Raw genomic sequence first — 20,124 nt, forward strand, 5'->3', positions numbered from 1 at the left:
AAACGAGCGCATCCTTGGTAGCGCGACCCCCTAATTTAAATATTCAGCGCCCGCTTTCTACGCGCCTTTATTGCATTGGCCCCAATTATTGCTGTGGGTCCCTTTCCCCCTTCCTCCTGGCAGCAATCTCTCCCCTGTCCACCCCTGGCTAGCTACATAACTCTTGTGGCCTGCCATTGACCAGCTCAGGGAACACATGGGCATATTTGCTTATTTGTTTATGTTACTTATACACAGCCTTAAGAGGCTCACAATAAAAGTACATACATAAAAAATAAAGACAAACAAACAAAACCAATATAAAAACATCTGCCAAAAAAGCTCAACCACAAGTAAAAAGTTAAGGACATAACATCCTCTTACTCTCTATATGCCAGATTAAATAAGTTATGTCTTCAACAGCTTTCTGAAAGGCTTTGTACGCTCCATCATGCCTGGCTTCCAGGCAATTTGTTGGCAGAGGAAGAAACAGAAGGGGCCAAATGATACGTGACTCGCCCCTCTCGCTTCTATCCTCCACCATCTCCCTTCCCCCTCCCGGCTTGGTGCCGGAAGAAAGCCCGGCTTGCCTACTTGTATCAATGGCCCTGGACAACTCTAATGAAATGATGCATTCTTTGTGAGATAAGTCAATGATGTTGCAGTTGCTCAGAGGCAGTTAATCAACCCTCTGGAATATTCAAGGTAAGCTAATGATTGCCTCCATAACACAAATCCGATACTGACGTAGGGAGGGTCATTTTCAAACAGACTGGAAGACTTTAACGTCAATTTTCAAAGTATATACAGTATTATAATTTTGAATGTCACTTTGTAAACCATTGTGATCTATATATGGAACAACAGTATATAAAATGTCTAAATAAATAAAATAAATAAATACATAAATACATATGTATGTGCATTAGTCCGCTTTGACAATTCAGGGGTGTCCCCAGTATGAGCGCTGACATATACGTGTGCAGTTACACATTCTCCCTGGCAGGGATAACTTTGTGTGCCTAGATTCAGGTGAACCCTTTCCCCACCCTGTCTCTGCCCTCTCCCCCAGTATGCCTCTTGGGGGTTTGCATAAAAGTACATGCATAATTGAGTTACATGCACTGGCCCCTGATTTGCAAAAGGTGATTTACATGCATAAACACATTTTGTGTGTGTTAATCCTTTTGAAAATCAATCCTGAGTGTTTCAAACCTGAGGCTCAAGGGCAGTGAGCTAAAGATGGAATATACTGTGTACTGGTTACCCATGAGATAAAAGAAAAACAATTTGTTTTTAGAACTCTAAGGAATGGGTTGACCCAGTGGCTCAGTCACAATTCTGTATGCTGCCATGGAAGAGACCCAGATTCAATTCCTGGCTCAGGTCTTTCCCTCTTTGAGTTACTTAGGGCTGGGGAAGCTGCAGAGACTGGCAGTGGCCCGTTACTTTTGTGGCTGGACTAAGCTGGGCAGGAATATAAAATGGGGGAAAATTTGCAGGTAGCTACCGATAAAGGCTCACAGTGCCAGATCGCAGCCTTGGCTCTGACTCAGCTGGAAGCCCAAAGGAGGAGGAGCAAACTGTCAGACCACAAAAAAAAATTTAAGAGCTACCGGAAAGTTGGAAAGTCATTATGCCATAAGCCAGGAGTTGGAAACATTTTTGGACAGAATGCAAAAAGTGTGCAATATCTACATGTAAGATGGGGCAACCAATCACCAAATTGTGTGAGTGGGTTAGAGTCTTTTGTTCTCTCCCTACTGTACATCTCTCACTACTTGTTTCTCTCTCAGCTCCCGATCTATCCCTGTTTCTGTCTTTCATAGTTCTCTCCCTCTCTCTCAGGTTGCAAGAGGGTCTACTGGTGGTCTCTTTCTCATTCAGGCTGGGTAAATGGCCCTGCTTTTTAAGGAAATAGGACTGTGTACAAGTTCTGGAAATGCACCTCCTTCCCTGGTTGGCTCCAGAGCATGCCTCCTTCCCTGTAATATCCCAGCTGCTGGATGTGTGGGTGGCCTTGCAGACCGCAGTATGTGCAGGGCCAATACCTCCCAAAGATGGTGACTGTTGGCTCTGAGTAGCAAGGTGTGAAGCCGAATATTTTCACTTGCCACAGTCTGGCAGGGGTAGCGAATTTGCCAACCCCTGTCATCGCCCATCTCTGGCCAACCAACTTTGAACCGCATTCCAGTAGTTCAAAAGACAAAGAGAAGCTTAAGAGCAATTTACACTAGAGGTCTTTTTCTGCTGTCATATTCTGTGTTTAAACTTTGTATGTAACTCCAAGTTTCCATTAGGCTAAGACAGCTAGAAAAAGTCCCATTAGTATAATTTAACATCTGTTTAAACAAAATGGTATGATATAAAATACAAGACAGTTTTAACCACATTTAGTATAATAAATCCATTCTCTGAAGCCTCTTATTTGTCTTGTCTATGTGTCTTGACTAGATTGTAAGCTTTACTGAGAAGAGGCTGACTTGTATGTGTATCTGTAAAGCACTGTGTAAATCTAGTAGCACTTTGGAAATAATTAGTAGTAGTAGTAGTGGTAGTTGTTGCCCATTAAACTTGGGTTTCATTCTATCAGTGAGCTGCATGGAAGTGCCTATCTTCACTTACAATCACTCTGAACGAAATATAGTTATTGCTAATGGATAAGCTTTATGCCCTCTACACATTGTGACACTATACTATTAGCATACACAGAGCTGTGCAATAAGGCTCTTGGCCCTTAAGTAGTATAATCTGAGTTTGAACCCAGGGAGGTTATGTGAATTAATTGAATGGTCTTCAGGTTTCATGATGTGAGGTCATCTTTACTGGGAGACAATTTTCCAGGCACCCGTTTTGTTCTAACAAAGTGATGTACTTTGTTGTCAGTAGTTACACAGTCCCAGCCCTTCTCTTCACAAAAAAAGAAGAGGACTCATTTTGCCTTCCTTCTTCCGGAAGCCCTGTATTCATTTGAAATACGTACAACCAAGATTGATTGGGTACAGTTTTGTGGCAGCAAAGGCTCAGATCGGTATCCCTTGACGTCTTGTGGGATCCTGACACAAGATACATTTTAGGGAAGTTAGGAGATGAGATAAAATCTCTCATGTGTGCAGTGTTCCAATGCACATGGAAACATCTTTCAGATAGATGCACATGAAATGCCTTGTTGGAAGGAAGCCCAGCTCCCTTTCACCTCCTTAGCACCAGTATTCTCACTTTTTAGTCTTTCAAAAAGTGCTAAGAAGATTCTCTTTTTCTGGCTTTCCATGACTTGCCTTCCATTAAAGCATTTCTGAGTCGTGTCCAGAAGAGATGCTGGTCCAGCTTATTCTCCTTCCACTCCAGATATGTGTTTCTGCGCAAGTACTTATGCAGCCCCAGCATTTGTCGCAGTTGAGACTTGTTTACTTGCTGTAAAACAATCACAATGATACCAGCATTGCCCTCCAGGAACTGCCAGGACTGGGCAAGTTCAAACTCAAAACCACACCACCTGCTTTCCATGAAATTTTCAGAGATAACTACAATGGCCTTTCGACTCTTTAGAAATCCCTCCTGAATGATGTTAGATGCAATGGGGACCCCTGGAGTAAAGTCTCTGAAGTGCAAGCAAAGACGGAAAGGAGGCAAGCTTCCTTCCAGATTTTCCACCAACTCAGCCATCACCCATTCCTCATCTTTGCTGGAAAAAATGACAAAAGCATCATACTTGTCCTCTTCTTCTGTGGAGTCCATGTAGCATCGGCTGAGGACCAGTCTATAGTAGTGTTGGATATAGCATTTATAAGCTAAAAACACTGTCAGAGCTACTGGAAGTAACATACCTAGTGAGACAGCCAAAGGAGTCAGGTTGGTATTGCAAGATGAAGTAGTCACATTCATCACCTTGACATTATTGAGATAAGCAGGGTTTTTGCAGGTCATGAACTGGGTGTTCTGCAACAGCTTTGTCTGGTTTTGAACCCACTGCAGAAAACTTAAATGGGTACAAGAACAGTCAAATGGATTCTGTGAAAGATCAAAATGAACCAAGAGCCTTGGCAGAGATTCCACATCATTCTCAGAAAGAAAAGACAACTGGTTACTACTCAGATTCAAGACTATAAGTGACAAAAGAGGTGTGTAGACCATTGAATCAAACACTAGGAGCTTGTTTTGGCTGAGTCTAAGTTCCTGCAACTTGTTAAGGCCAGAGAATGTATGTAGGGATATTCCTTCAAGTTTGCAATTCGAAATATCTAGGATTCTGAGATGTATTGAGTTTCCAAATGTCTGAGACAGGATGTTTCCCTCAAATAAATTTCCAGCTATCTTAAGAACCTGTAAGCTTTCAAGGCCACAGAAAGCACAATGTATAAAGAAGTGAGTGCTGGTGTAGGAAATGTCAAGATAGAGGAGTTTGCCAAGATTAAGAAATGTGGGTATAGTACCAATTTTTGATAGCTTAGTATTCTGAAAATCCAAGGACAGCAGCTCCCCCAAGCCCTCAAAGTCAGAGGTCATAGTGATGAGTGAGTTAAAGCTCAAATTCAGATATCTAAGGTATGGTGTCCCAATGTCATCACTGCTACAACATTCATTGAAGATAATCTGGTTATGAGTGAGATCCAATGAAACAAGTTTAAGCAGTCCATAGAACTTTGATATGGTAACATGAAAACATTTGGTTATCTTCAGTACCTTCAGAGTACTTGAGGTGGCTAGATTTATCAGGTGTATGTTCAAAGAATGACAATTCCTAAGTTCCAAATAGCTAAGCCTGGCAAATTTGGAAAGTGTTGTTAACATGTGAAGATCAGAGTTCACTAATCGAATAGAGGAAGCATTGATTAGACAGTCCAACAAGGTATTTTTTACACCGGGAGGATCCTTGAAGCAAATCAGAATTAACTCTTGGAGCTCCACTTTACATAAGCCAACTAAAAGTCCTTCTTCAAATCCAATTTTGGATCCAGTAGTTTTGTAGCTTCCAATCTCCAGCTTGTTGACCTGTAGGCCTACCAATCCTTGAAGGCATGTTCTCATGATGCTGTTATTCTGAAAACAATTTCTCAAAGACAGCTTATGGATGTGAATACCTTTAAATGCTCCTGGCTGAATGTGATTTATTATATTATTAGAGAGAATTATAGTGAGATTAGACATGTTCATCTCCTTGAGGATGTTCAAGTCTCCAATGACAATGTCTGAAACCTTGTTGCTATGCAGATCTACTACTCGGAGAGATGTTAGGTTGCAGAACGATTCAGGAATTTTCAGTGTTTTGATGTGGTTATTACAAAGGTTCAGCTCCTGCAGAGATAACAAGTGTCCAATGGGGAGGTCGCCCAGAGAAGATAAGTTCATCTCTACAGCTGAGAGCTTCTGTAATGATAGCAAATCATAAAAGGCTCTGGCACCCAGATATCTGAGAGGGTTTCCAGTCAGGATCAGGATAGTCAAGTTCTTCAGTCCCTCAAATGAATTGTCTTCCATCACTTCTATGCTGCACCTAATGCAGGAAGGAAGAAAAGAAAACATTTCAGGTTCCAGGAAAGTAACAAGAAAACTAAAACCAGCTGCCTCTGTCCTCTATCTTCTTTCCAGCTCTGTTTCCTTCTGCTTACTGCACTCTCTTGGTATGCAACAATTTGAAAATTTAACTACTTTAAAGAGTTTTTATTGATCATTTCCTGAGGCCTAGAAATTCTGGCCATGTCCCCATCCCAAAGACTCAGGTCTGAGAACTGAGGCCAGGACTCCCTGTCTCACCCCTTCAGCTTTACATACAAATGATCCTTAGAGATGACAGTATTTTAAAGAGACATTTTAACTTGATGAACTTCCCTTCCTCATTGGTGTCCATATGGCTAAAGAAAATGCACTAGATTGCTTCAAATGGAAAAATTAACCTTTCAACAGAAAGCTAATTTCTATCACTCAGGGCTTGATGCAAGCTGAAAATGCTCTTTGCTCCTTTTGCAAAGTCATAACAGCATACTGCACCTATTGTACATTTCCCCTATAACTCTGACAGACTCGGCAGGCAGTTAACAGAAAACCAGGTACCATATAGGCCTACAGACACGCCTAAACTATGAAGGTATTGCCTACTCTTTAGAATGTAAATGTAACTGAATGTTCATAATGCTGTAAACCACTTTGACCATTATTTGGAAAGGCAGGAAAAAAAAAAAAAATCAAAATAAATAAATAAATAAATACATTATATATATATATATATATATATATATATATATATATATATCAATCCTAATATTAGGCATTACTACTATCTCTTCTTGTGCCTATTTAATAATAACAACCACAAACACTCATTACAGAGTGGAATAAAAGCACAATTCTGTTTACAGTGATATTTACTTAATTTTATTTCTCATATCAACAATAGTCACAAATTCAAATTATTATAAAATAACACATCTCATCTCTACCTCACTAAAATCACCATCCATTCATACTCAACCACACCATTCTCACTTTGTGCAATATTTGCAAAATAGAAATTACATTACATTTGCTTTAATAGTCACGATGATAAACAATTGTATAGTTTTGTACAAATTAATATGAGCGAATTTCAAATTCTTATCTATCCCAACCGGGCCCTCGCTTCACCTTCCGGCTTCTTCAGGGGACTATATATGCTGTTGAATCAATGATCTATTCCTATATATTTCTTGCCATTCCAATAAAGGCACTCATGATCTTCATTACATCTGCTATTTTGTTTATCTGTATTAGAAGATATATCTCATAGGGGAGCTGTTCCATCCCTTTTATCATTTTGGTTGCCCTTCTCTGTACCTTCTCCATCGCAACTATATCTTTTTTGAGATGCGGCGACCAGAATTGTACACAGTATTCAAGGTGCGGTCTCACCGTGGCGTGATACAGAGGCATTATGATATTTTCCGTTTTATTCACCATTCCCTTCCTAATAGTTCCTAACATTCTGATTGGTTTTTTGACTGCTGCAGCACACCGAGCCGACGATTTCAATGTATTATCCACTAGGGATGTGAATCGTTTTTTGATGATTTAAAAAATTCGTCAGATATTTTTTAAATCATCAAAAATCATTAGAGTCGTGATACAATAGAAATTCCCCCGATTTATCGTGAAAAATCGTAAATCGGGGGAGGGGGAGGGCGGGAAAACCGGCACACCAAAACAACCCCTCCTGACCCTTTAAAACGAATCCCCCACCCTCCTGAACCCCCCCAAAATGTTTTAAATTACCTGTTGGTCCAGTGGGGGGGTCCCGGCGTGATCTCCCGCTCTCAGGAGACAAAAGATGGCCGGTGCCAAAAGATGGCGCCGGCCATCCAGTGCTTCTACCATGTGACAGGGGCCGTCCAATGGCACGGATTCCCTGTCACATGGTAAGGGCAAAGGGCCATTGGCGCCATTTTAATTAACACAGCCGATGGCCCGAGAGCGGGAGATTGCTCCCCGCGCCCCCACTGGACCACCAGGTAATTTTAAAATGGTTTTTGGGGGTTCGGGAGGGTGGGGGAGGGTTTTTGGTTTTTTTATCGGATCGGGCGCAGCCGATAACAAAAAAAAAAATCGAGCCGGACGATAAAAATTTTAAGATTTTGAATCGGAACCTGAACCAATCAGATTCTGGTTCCGATTCACATCTCTATTATCCACTATGACGCCTAGATCTTTTTCCTGGGTGGTAGCTCCTAATATGGAACCTAACATTGTGTAACTACAGCATGCATTATTTTTTCCTAAATGCATCTTGCACTTGTCCACATTAAATTTCATCTGCCATTTGGATGCCCAATCTTCCAGTCTCACAAGATCCTCCTGCAATTTATCACAATCCGCTTGTGATTTAACTAGTCTGAATAATTTTGTATCATCTGCAAATTTGATTATCTCACTCGTTGTATTCCTTTCCAGATCATTTATAAATATATTGAAAAGCACTGGTCCAAGTATAGATCCCTGAGGATCCACTAAGAAAATTGACAATTTAATCCTTCTCTCTGTTTCCTGTCTTTAAATCAGTTTGTAATCCACGAAAGGACACTGCCCCTATACCATGACTTTTTAGTTTCCTTAGAAGCCTCTCATCAGGGACTTTGTCAAATGTCTTCTGAAAATCCAAATACACTACATCTACTGGCTTGGGTAAATCCATGCCCACTATTCCATTAAACATGTCTTTCTATATGCTAAGTGATTTTGATCTTTAGAATAGTTTTCACTATTTTTACTGGCACTGAAGTCAGGCTCACTGGTCTATAGTTTCCTGGATCACCACCTGAGCCCTTTTTAAATATTAGGATTACATTGGCCACCCTCCAATCTTCAAGTACAGTGGATGATTTTAATAATAGGTTACAAATTTTAACTAATAGATCTGAATTTTCATTTCATTAAGGACCAGGACTGGCTCAGCCTTTCCGTACTGAGAGATAGCTATAGGGTAAACCCCATCTCTCTCCCCCACCCCCAGCATGTTATTGTATAAACCTCTCCCCAGCATGTCATTGCATAAACTACATACTGCAACTCTCAGGGAGGGTTATTTTCAAACAGCCTGCCTAGCGGTAGAGATTTACTCATATAAAGTTGCACCTATTCTATGAGGGGTATAACCTTTGCATGTACACTTACACTTTTTACAATCAAAAAAGTATGTGCAATAAATGCCTACTGCACCCCACCTCTGACCCCCAGAAGCATCTGTTTAGTTCATGTAAAAGTAACTGCAACACCGACTTACATCTGTACTTTTTTGTGCACAGAGCCCTGGCTGATTTTGTAACAGCCATTTACATACCTAGAATCAGGTTTTATGCACATATATTGCTTTGAAAATTGCCTCCTATATGTCTTATCCAATGGTCAACTCTAGTACTTACTTTTGAAAGGTTCCCACCTCCTCCAGATTATGCAGAAAATGTAACAATTGATTCATTTATTTCATTTTATGTAAAAAGAATTTTAGTCTGCCAATCTGAGAAACTTGTTCTCATTAGGTTACAACAGAAATGCGGCCCATAACAAGGTACTACTACAACTGACATCTGAGTGACAAATCGGATAGCTCAGATTTTTATTCAGAGAGAAGAATATAAGGGGTGGTGGGGGTTTTTTTGTTGTTGTTGTTTTTTTACAATAATTCCCTAGAATAGATTTTCATAGTGGTAGTAATACAAGAGAAATTTATATGCTGCTGACATTACATAGAGAAACCTAAGCCAGTGGCATCACAAGGAGGACTTCTAAGCCGGTGACATCATCATATACTATACTAAAAAGGACTGTCTAGGTTCACCACTAGGGATAACTAATCCTCCACTGTCTCATCTTTCGGTATTGGTTGGACAGAGCAATAAGCCCTCCTTGCATGGCACAAAGAATAATGCTTACCTTGTAAGGTCCAAAACCATTAGAGAAGGAAATCTAGCAAAGTACTTCGGAGTCAACATAAGCAGTGGATTGAAGCTGAAGTCCAGCTGTTGAGTGGAGGAGGGGATCTCAGGAGGAATACTTGAGAGATTTCGATCCATGCACTGGTACTTTATATTGTTGATTACCTAAAATGAGATTTAAACAGACAAGTATTTTTTTTACTTAGAATCCCTGTAACATCATGAAGATTCAATAGCACGGAAAACACAATCCCATGCCGCCCCCACCTCAGTGAGGAAAAATCCAAGCCCATGACATAAACTGTTCAATGCTGGACTGAGACGAAAAAATGTTAATCTTGCTTACTTGATATATTTTATAGGGAGTACTTTGTCAGTTTGCCATGTCCTGGATAGGTGGGTGGAGTAAAATGGATCTTATTTATTTCTATTTTTTAATCATTTTTTTATTGAAACATTAAAATCAGTACAAGGAGCAAATGGAAAAAATACATAGCTATGCAGAAATTACAGTATCAAATGACCACAAAGATAGTCCCAACCAGCCAAGAACTATACCCCTAAAAATGTCCATCCCCCATGATAACCATAAAGAAATTATGTAAAGAAAAACATGAACAAACAAGACAGGAATAACATGGCCTGCTATAACAGTCACAAAACCTCAATCTCCAAATATGAGAAAGAACATACACAGAGCCTACAAATATTTAACAGAAAATAAAAATGGAAACAGACAACCATATAGCTAGGAGCTATATCCCCCCCCCCCCCCGCCCCCACTACCCCCAAGGCTTGCTCCTCCTCCTTATCCATCAGATCCAAAAAGGTTTCCACATATCGAGACATCTTGGGGTCTCCACTAGATGGCCTTAGTTCCCAGCCCTTGGATAGACAACAGCACCTCCCCCAGAGGATGTCTGGAATGGAGAGTCCCTGATGCACAGGGGGGGCGCTAGCCTAGGTTAGCATCTCGTAGTGTAGATTTGCTTTCAGAGGGGACAGAAGTGCTCTCCAAATTTAGGCCCACTGCCTAGATAAGGAAGGGAGAGAACTGCCCTGCCAGGTCTTTGGAATAAAGAATGGGAAGAGAGAGAGAGACAGAGTGGGAATTTTGACATTTTTGCTAAATTGGTAAGATTTTTATATTCAAACACCTGGGCTTTCTGGAAGGCAGAATTCGCCTCTCCAGAAGTGCAGGAGGGTTCTGTACACCCCTTCGCCCTGTCAAGAGGAGGATGCAGAGACCAGCAGTTGATGAGCCAGTATTATTTTTGTCAAGCTTGTGTTTTTTCCATCTAAGTTGGAAGGAAGTCATTTTCTGTCCCCTTCCTACCCAGAACTGGAAGTTCTGAAGACTGCTTTCAGTATCTGGCCTTTCCTCCTGGAGGACTGCAGCTATTCAAGTGGAGAGGAATTCAAGGAAAAAAGAGGGCGGGCAGCTGCGCTTCAACAGTGTTTCCATCACTGGGACACAGGACACTGACAGGTTGAAGATCGGGGGTAGGTGTGGACCTCAGGTACTGTGGGGAAGAACAGGGATTTCCACATCTAGGATAACCTGGCCACTTTGGGACCTTTATCACTCCTACCCCAGGGAGGATAAGCACGTTCCAAGCCCCTGCCCTTAGGGAATCATCCACAGAGGTAGAGACACTAAACATCGGTACTCCTGTAAAGTTGAATGATCTGGATGTAACTGGACACTTTGGGGTACATTTTAAAAAACAGCACGCGCGTGTATCTTATAAAATCCGGCGTCGGCGCATGCAAGGGGGTGCACATTTGTGCAACTTGCGCGCGCCGAGCTGAGCATGCGCTGCCCGTTCCCTTCGAGGCCGCTCCGAAATCGGAGCGGCCTCGGAGGGAACTTTCCTTCCACGCCCCCGCACCTTCCCATCTCTTCTCCTACCTAACCCACCCCCCCCCCCCAGCCCTATCTAAACCCCCCCTACCTTTATCGCACAAATTACACCTGCTCAAAGCAGGCGTAACTCGCGCGCGCCGATGGCCCGCTGCTGCGCCATCACCCGACCCGGGTGCTGGTCCAGAGGCCTCGGTCATGCCCTCCGGAACGCCCCCGGGCCGGCACCACACCCCACGGAACACCCCCCGGAGCGCCCCGAAAGTCGCACCACCCCCCCAACACGCCCCCTAGCAAAGCCCCGGGACTTACGCGTGTCCCGGGGCTTGCGCACGCTGCCGAGCCTATGCAAAATAGGCTCGGCGCGCACGGGGGGGGGGTTAATGTTTACGTGCTTAACTTAAGCCCGTAACCCTTTTAAAATATGGCCCTTTATTTTTTGGTCCTGTTAATTCTTTTGAGACTAATCACAGTAAAATTTATTTTGAAAACCCATCCAGCAAGTCCAACCTTTTTTTTTTTAAATTTTTTATTTCTGCATTTTCAACAACCTTTACAAACCAAAAATTTGTACTTGAATACAAAGAATACAACCTTTTTTGTTAATGTACCTTCCCCAAAGAGCCATGATAACACACACACACACAAGGGAAATCACACCTGCCCTGGGTCTTGAAAGTTATCCTTCCCCCCAACAGAAAGAACCCGCTCCTTGGGACAAGAAGATGGGAAAAGATAGTTAGCACCAAGATATAAATACTTTTATGGATCTTTAGGATAAAGCTTATCCATGGAAAAAGTGTTAGACACATTTTCAGCACATCTGGTTAAGAATCTCTGACTTGCTGTGTCAGATGCTCTGTGGTGTAAATATGCCAGATTTTGGAACCACATGGGTAAGGATGGTTTAAGAGAGCTCCACTGTAGTGCAATAAGGTGCCTAGAAGCTACTAACATGAACCATCAAAGAAAGGTGTTCAACAGAATTAACATTGTAAATACTAAAATTATATCCTAGGGGAGATTCATCTTAGTAATTCAACATATCCAGGAAAGAAATTCAGACAAAAATAAGGAGATAAAGGGACATGTCCACCAAACATAGACAAAAATACCCTGCTCATCAAATCCTCTCCAGCAGAAGTGATCATTCTTAAACCCAATTTTAAACAGCCTCACCAGTGTAAAGTACCAACAAAAACAAAAACTTAAACCCATTCTCCTGAGTAGATGCAAAAATTGAGTTTCCTTTATTCATCCTGAAAAAATATCTGCCCAAACTTCTTTGCTAATATTGAAACTGAGATCCCTTTGCCAAGCAGGCCCAGCATGGCCTGGTGTGCATATTTGCATGGGACAGCACACATGGGGGAACAGCAGCAGCAGTAGAGGCCACAGGGCCCAAGCTGCTGGCAGACGAAGAAGAGGAGAGGCTGTTGTGCTGCCAATAAAACCCAACCCGCTGGTGGCTAAAGTAGAGGAAAGGCCGTGGCTGGCATCATCAGTGATGCTCAACCCCCCAATAGCTGAAGAAGCAGCATGGCCACGTGGAGCCCAACCTGCTGGCAGCTGAAGAGGAGGAGAGGCCCTGCGGCCGCTGGCAGAGCCCAACCTCCTAACGGCTGAAAAAGAGGAGAGGCCACTGCACCGACAGTTGCCATGGAACAACTTGCATGTGAGTGTGTGTGTGTGTGTGTGTTTGGGTAACAGGGAAGCCTGCTTGCTTGTGTTTTTGTGTGAAAAAGAAAGCCTTTCTGAATGTGTGTGTGTGTGTGTGTGTGTGTGTGAGTGAGAGAGAAAGAGAGGAAACCAGCCTGCGTCGGTGTCTATGGCAGAGAGAGAAAGCCTGTTTATATATGTGTGTGTGTGTGTGTGTGTGTGTGTGTGTGTGTGTGTATGTGTGAATAATAGCCTGCCTGATGTGTGGGTATGGATGTGTGAATGGGAGCCTGTCTGGGTTGTATGTGTGTGTACGATCAATGGAAGGCAGGCGCCATCTTGTGATCCTACCATGTGACAGGGGCCAACCAATGGCACAGGTAGCCCCTGTGACATAGTAAGGGCAAAGGCTATTGGCGCCATTCTGAAAACTGGCAGCCGATGGCCCGAATGCAGGAGTTTGCTCCGGGACCCCGCTGAACCACCAGGGACTTTTGGCAAGTCTGGGGGGGACTCCTGAGCCAGCCGTCCATTGCTCCTACCATGTGACAGGGGCCGACCAATGGCACCGGTAGCCCCTGTGACATAGTGAGGGCAAAGACTATCGGCGCCATTTTGAATACCAGCAGCCGACAGCCCGAGTGCAGGAGATCGCGCCAGGACCCCCGCTGGACCACCAGGGACTTTTGGTAAGTCTTGGGAGGGGTCAGGAGGGTAGGGGGTTTATTCGTTAGATATGTTGTATTCGTGGGGGTTTGTCATACGTTTTGTGACCCCCACAAATACAATGATTAGGGACATATACGTTGCGGATTGCCAATACGTCAAAAACGAATACACACCCCTAGTGGCTCTGCATATAGAGATTGGCTTATTGTGGGTTCCAGTTCAATAGTTCTTTGCATGTTTCTGGTCTCTTTATTTGGTATTTGGTCAGGGTCTGTCTGTGTTCTGTGTGTGTGACCACAGTGAAGTATTTTGCTGGCAGTCTGATTTGTTCTGGTTTCCTTATATTGGTGTCTAGGACCTGGTGTAAAATGTGCAGTGTTGCCTTTTTATAGATAAGATTGTTATTGTTTTAGTGCTGGGAGTTAGGATTGTTTTGGTATGGGAGGTTTACTATATTGTAATGGTAATTCCATTTATTCATGGCTTTCTGAGAGCCAAGCCCACACCCAAGATGCATTGCAAAAGATTTAATTCCATATGAGTTCAAAGTGTCTTTTTTGTAGTTTTCTGGTTGGCACCACAGCATTGCATGTAAACAGAGTTGTAGTGTTCCTATGGTTAATATGGCCTCAGCCATAGACGTCACTAGTAGAAAGGTGCCATAGCTCTGCACATTTAGCAGGCTGGTGATGCAGGAGGAATGGCCACTTATTTTATTGGCTCTTCCCAGTGACAGAACTACTGAGGAGCAGGAGCCCTTCTGCCACAGCTGTTCTGTGCCTGCACAGCCACTACTAGCAGAGTCAAAACTGGGGGACACTTCCTGGTGCTGATCTCCAGCAACATCGGCACCAGGAAGTGCCCACCCTCCCCACCCGAGATTTGAACCTGCTAGTGCTAGGTCTGGTGAGGTGTATGTGCTCTTTAGATCAGGAAAATGCTTATGGGCTGCAGCAAGTTGAGAGGGAACAAAATCCTCCTTAGGCAAGGTGCAGGCAGGAGCTCACAGCTCTTGCATGGGGCGATCTTCCCCTCCCCATCTCAGCAAGCTGCAGCCAGCCCACACGAGGAAGTTATAGAATTGATGCATCTGCTCATCTGCTGGCTGCTGGGAACAGGGAGATTCACCATGTGCAGAAACTGTGAGCCAAGCTGCTGTTTGCTTGCCTGCTGCAAGACCTGGAAGCAGTAGGAGCAGGTAGTCTGGGGTCCAGACTACCTGCTGCTACTCCAGATCCAGATCTGACAGTCCCCATTGCTAGTGCTCATCTGCCTGAAATGAGGGACTGAAGGAGCCTCTGCCTGAATACAGAGACCTGCTGGTAGTGTTTTGTTTAATTTTCAAGATATTTTCTAAGTTCAATCTCTGCCCAGTATTATTCTGTCTCTCCTCTAACACCCTTTTCTGCCTCCTCTCTCCCCCTTCACACACACACACACACACACACAAATAGAAGAAAAACTAAGGGAGTTCAGCAGGGAGGACATTGGTGTTTAGAGGGGGACAAAGTAGCATAAGAGATGAGCCAAGATAGCGAAAACAGAGGAGATAGGTTGGGGGGAGGTAGACAGAAACTGGTGTGGTCAAGGTAGGGGGATTGAAAGAGAGACAGTCTGGTACGACCAGAGTGTGGATGGAGAGGTAGTAAGAGAGAGAGAGACTGATGTAGTTGAGGTTGAAAGAGTTAATCCTTTTTTGGGGGTGGAAGACGAAGGCTAAGAGTTCTCACCCTCTCACTACTCAAAGGTGAGACTCTGCTACAGTGCATTCTGGTTTGTGACTCTTGCTGAATGAAAGTTGCTCAACTCTTTGCAGGTGCAGCATGCGTCCCCGGTCTGCAGTGCAGTCAGGGACCTGCCACATAAGTAAGTGAAGGAATGTAAGTGGGGAGAGACAGGAGAAGGAGGGCAATTCCTAGAGATGTGAGTAAGTTGAGGATAGGCACTGCCAAGGGAGAGAAGCAGGGAGCAGATGTTGAAGAAGAGGAAAGGTGGGGCCGATGCTGAGGAAGCGGTTGTGGGGAAGGGGGTTGTGGGGGCAGATGCTGGGGAAAGAGGCAGGGAACAGATGGGAAAGAAGGAAAGAAATGGAGGGTTGGTTGAGGCAAAGAATAAGAAATGTGGAAGGATATGATCTGTGGCAGGGATGGGAACAGTGCTGGGGAGCAGGTAGCCTGGGGTAAGTATTGAGGAGACGTGTACTGTTGCTGGAATCCAGCCTGGGCGAGAAAGGGGCGAGTGCTGGTTGGAGGCAGACCTAAGAAGAGAAGAAGAGGGTGAGTGCTGATGGGATTTATTTTTTTTTTGAGGGGGGGGGAGTGCTGAGGAAGAGAAGGGAGAAGGAGAAGACTGCTGGATCCAGCCTAAGGAGAGTGGGGTGGGAAGGGGGAGAGTGCTGGCTGGATATTGCTGCTGGGGTCCTGCCTTGGGGGGCAGATGAAGGGTAGAAGAGGAAGCTGAGGGCTCAGCCTTAGGAATATGGGGTAGGAAGGGAGAAAATGCTGGGGTCTATCCTGAGGACCCTCAGGGTGACCAGATTTCAAAAGTTCTCAGCTATGCTTCTTGGGATTTTCAGTTCAATTTTTGGCTGCACATTTCTATTCTGTATTTGGTGAGGATTTGTCCGTGATTTGTGTGTAAAAGAGGGAAATGATTTTGCTAGTGTTTACTTTCTGTGAAGGGATCTGTAGTTCATCTTCTTCCTCTTTCATAGCAAGAGGTATATTGGAGTTCTATGAGCCTTTATTATATTTGCAGACATAAGGGTTACACTTTTGGGGTCATGATCACACTTGTCTACTATAGATTATAAATAAAAATACTGTTGTATATTTAAAAAAATATATATATATATATATATATTCAAGAGACTCAAAGCTCATGATGTTGTGTATAGAGTGAGGGCACAGTTTTTTACTTGGCCATAGGTGTCAATTTGCTTGGCTATGGCTCTGCATGTTCTTTTTTATGTAAAATCTGTTATACTTAATTTGTGTGTGTGTGTGTGTATAGAGGGTATGGGGGGGGGAGGGGTGCAAGGCTGCAAAGTTTGCCTAGGGTACCTAATGCCCTTCCACTGACCATGGGTTCCTTGATGGGATGGAGGGGTGGCAGATTGCTGATGGAGTTGGGCTTTTTTTTTTTTTGACAGGCCTGGAACAGAGACCGAATGAATCGGGCTGGGGGGAAGGGGGTGGGGGAACAGCACAGTAATTGTTCACACAGTGCAGCAAAAAAGCTAGCGCTGGTCCTGTTCCCAATTGCTCATAATAGTACCCAATGAATGAGAATCCCTATCCATTATCATCCTATAAATAATACTTATTAAGCTTTTATTAACAAGAGTATTCAAACTCCATAACCTTCTGCTACCAAATGTTTTCAATGACTGATGGAGGGTCCAGCCCTTAAGTTGCAGGTACTGAAAAACAGAGAAAATTAGCAATATGAAACCTCTCCTTAAGACCGTCCATCGAGATAAAGGAATTACCATTAAAAGGCTGGTCATTGGCATGCCACAATGGACATTTTGCCCTGGTAAAGAGAGCTGGGAGGTCTGGGTTATTCCAAAGGGGAAAAAGAGGAGAGGGAAAAGAAGAGAGCTTCCTAGAGGAGATCAAGAACTACTACATTGTCAAATCTGAGGAAACGAGGAGATGAGAGACTAGCATGCTTTTCTCAGAGGTCTGAAGGCGCACAAATGAACAGCATCATTTTTGTCCTTGATAAACTCTCTTTCCATTGGAATCCAATGCTTATTTGGAAGGTTATTCATCCAAAGCAAAACACTCTTCAGCAGGGTTGCCCAATAATAGATCCTAAAATCAGGGCACCCCACTCCATCCCTATTCTTAAGACTTGTGAGGACTTGAAACCACACTCTAGGCTTCCTACCTTGCCAGATGAAATCAGAAATTAATTTTTGGAGGGGAGCTTTCCAAGATGGCACCCTGAACTGCCACGGCGTTAAGAGCTACCGACGAATTGCTTACTGAAATATTGCCACGATGCCCCACACAAAGCATAAGGCCCGGGTGAAGGTTGGAGAGAGCTCCTCCACCCCTCTGGAGTCATCGCAACCCAGGATTGGGAGTTTTTTCGCCGCTGTGTCTCCACAAATTCCGGATGAGAAGGTCGCAGGGGATCGAGCTCAGGAGCGTGAGCCAACGTCCCCGACCGAAATATCCCTAAGCCCCGGCTCACCGAAAAGACCAGCACCACCAGGCCATGAGGAAGAAAGCAGCCTGCGGGGTGAAAAGAGCACCATGGAGACGTTCCGAGGAGAGGCTGAGGCATCCCGACAGACTCAAGAAGGAGAAGGACTTATCACACAGGAGCACGGAGACAAGGTATTACCCGGAGAAGCAGAGGGAAGTATGGGACTTGATCTCGATGCAGGGTTAAGATCGATAGATCCTGGGAGTGGTGCCAGCCTAGCAGCTTGTGGGGGCGAAGCTGGAACTCAGGCTGCCCCAGCGCAGATAATATCATTAACGGAACCTGAGATTTCATTAAACACAATTTGAAAAGCTCTCCAGTCCTTAGAAAAAGTGATTTTGGGCTGACAAAAGAAGTTATAGAAGTTAAACAACAAGTCAAGGAAAATGCTACTGAGATAAAAATACAGAAAAATAAAATTGACAAGTTGGAAGAAAAAGTTAAAGCAGTTGAAAAAGTGAATACATCTATAATGCAAAAAGATATGGAAGTTGATAAAAGATTAGAGAAAATTGAAAATGTTTTGAGAGCTCACAACTTAAGATTTTTGAATTTTCCAGTTCTCAAGAACATTTCACCAATAGAACTATTTAAGTTGTATGTCTCACAAATACTAAAGATACCAGATGAACTGAAACCCATGATATCAAAAGCATATTACCTTTACTCAAATGAGAGAGAAGATAATGAACAACAAGATCCACCAGAATTGTCAAATCTGCTGAATTCGTCTCAGGACTTGATAGTTACATGTCGTAGACCTTTATTAGTGACATTTACATTTCTAATGGATAAAAATAATATCTTTAAGCACTATTTTAGAAATAGATGTTATTTTTTGGCCAAAAAGTTTGGTGCTATCAAGATTTAGTAAAACAGACTCAAATGAGGCGAAAAATCTTCTTGGGAATGAGAGGAGAAGCAGTGCAGAAAGGAATAACATTTAAACTTCAATTCCCATGCAAATGTTGTTTAATGTATCAGGCTCAATGTTACGTTTTCTTTGACCCAGTACAGTTGAGGTCATTCCTGGATTCACACCCTAGCCCCATATAAGCAGGCTGTCTGAGTGTATTGAATAATTGCGGAGAACCGTTCAGGTCACCTTTATTTTCTTGTTAAGTATGATTTGAGTTTTCTTTTTTGACGCTCAATTGTTTAAGCTCCCCCTTATTTCTTATATTTGACTACAAGCACAGAATTGAATTATGTTCTTATTGTTAAATATTCTGAAATTGATATTTCTATAATTTGTGCTGTAGGATATTCTAACACAAGTGGATGCTTGTAATAATTATATAATTGATAAATAAAAAAAAAGAAATTAATTTTTGGAAGTTCTTGAAAAAACTGGCAGGGATCTGAACATGTAGCCTATCAAATAAAAATAAAAACCAGGGAAGAACTTTCATTTTAATGGAAGCTATTCTACCAAACCACAAAATCTGGAGAGGCACCCGTAAAGTCAAGTCATTCCTCACCTTTCTCTACAGAGGCAAGTAGTTCAGTTCATGCAGCTTATCCAACATATGGGATCAGTACCTCAAGATATTTAATGGAATCATTGCTCCACTTGAAAGGAATTAATCCTTCAGTCCTTTCCTTGTCCTAGAGCAGGTCCAAATTTTTAGAATCTGTCTTGGCTTCATTCACCCTGCTGAATTTATTAAACACCTCTAGCTCAACCCCAAAGACTGGGTAGGGTTCAAAACATATATAAGCACATAATCAACAAACAGCGCAATACGATTGTCACTACCATCAGCCCCAACTATCCCTGAGAAACTAGGATGTTGCAAGTGGTTCTGTGGCTAAGGCAAACAGGGATGAGAGGGGACATCCTTGCCTAGTGCCCCTAAAAAGAGTGAAACACTATGAAAACATACTAGAAAACATACTATTCACCTTGAACTGAGCCATATGTTTCACATAAAGGTACTGGACCCACTTGAGAGCATTCCCCCTAAAACCAAACTTAATAACAGGCACATAAAATTAGGGCCACTCCATCCTATTGAATGCTTATTCAGCATCTACGTAAACCAATAAATATTTCTCCTTCCTTCTCCTGCTACAGTACATCAAAAACAAATTTCTTCTAATGATATCTGTTCCGCCCCTTTATAAATCCAGATCGAGCTCTACCAACTAACAAGGGGAGCACCAGCTCCACCCTACTTGTCAAAGTCTTAGCAAAGATCTTGCTATAATTTAAAGTGAGATTGGTCTGTAAGAACTGCACTCTGCTGAGTCCTTATCTACATTATGTATCACAGAGATAGAGGCTACAAGAGATTGTGCCAAACGTTCCCCCTGCAGAACCCTATGTTAAAG

At 43.0% G+C, this 20,124-nt stretch overlaps 1 protein-coding gene across 1 annotated transcript in view; it reads right to left on the minus strand.

Annotated features, from left to right (window-relative positions):
- Window positions 1–299: 299 nt before the first annotated feature.
- Window positions 300–20,124, minus strand: part of TLR4 (toll like receptor 4) — a 45,638-nt gene continuing 25,813 nt past the window's right edge. Inside the window, exons 2-3 of the mRNA XM_029614113.1 lie at window positions 9,379–9,545; window positions 300–5,473 (exon numbers count right to left, since the gene is read on the minus strand). Of these exons, the coding sequence (XP_029469973.1) occupies window positions 3,220–5,473; window positions 9,379–9,545 (2,421 nt within the window). The 3' untranslated portion in view covers window positions 300–3,219. The remainder of the gene's footprint in view (window positions 5,474–9,378; window positions 9,546–20,124) is intronic.

This window comes from Rhinatrema bivittatum, chromosome 8 (genome assembly GCF_901001135.1).
Source record: "Rhinatrema bivittatum chromosome 8, aRhiBiv1.1, whole genome shotgun sequence".
NCBI lineage: Eukaryota > Metazoa > Chordata > Amphibia > Gymnophiona > Rhinatrematidae > Rhinatrema > Rhinatrema bivittatum.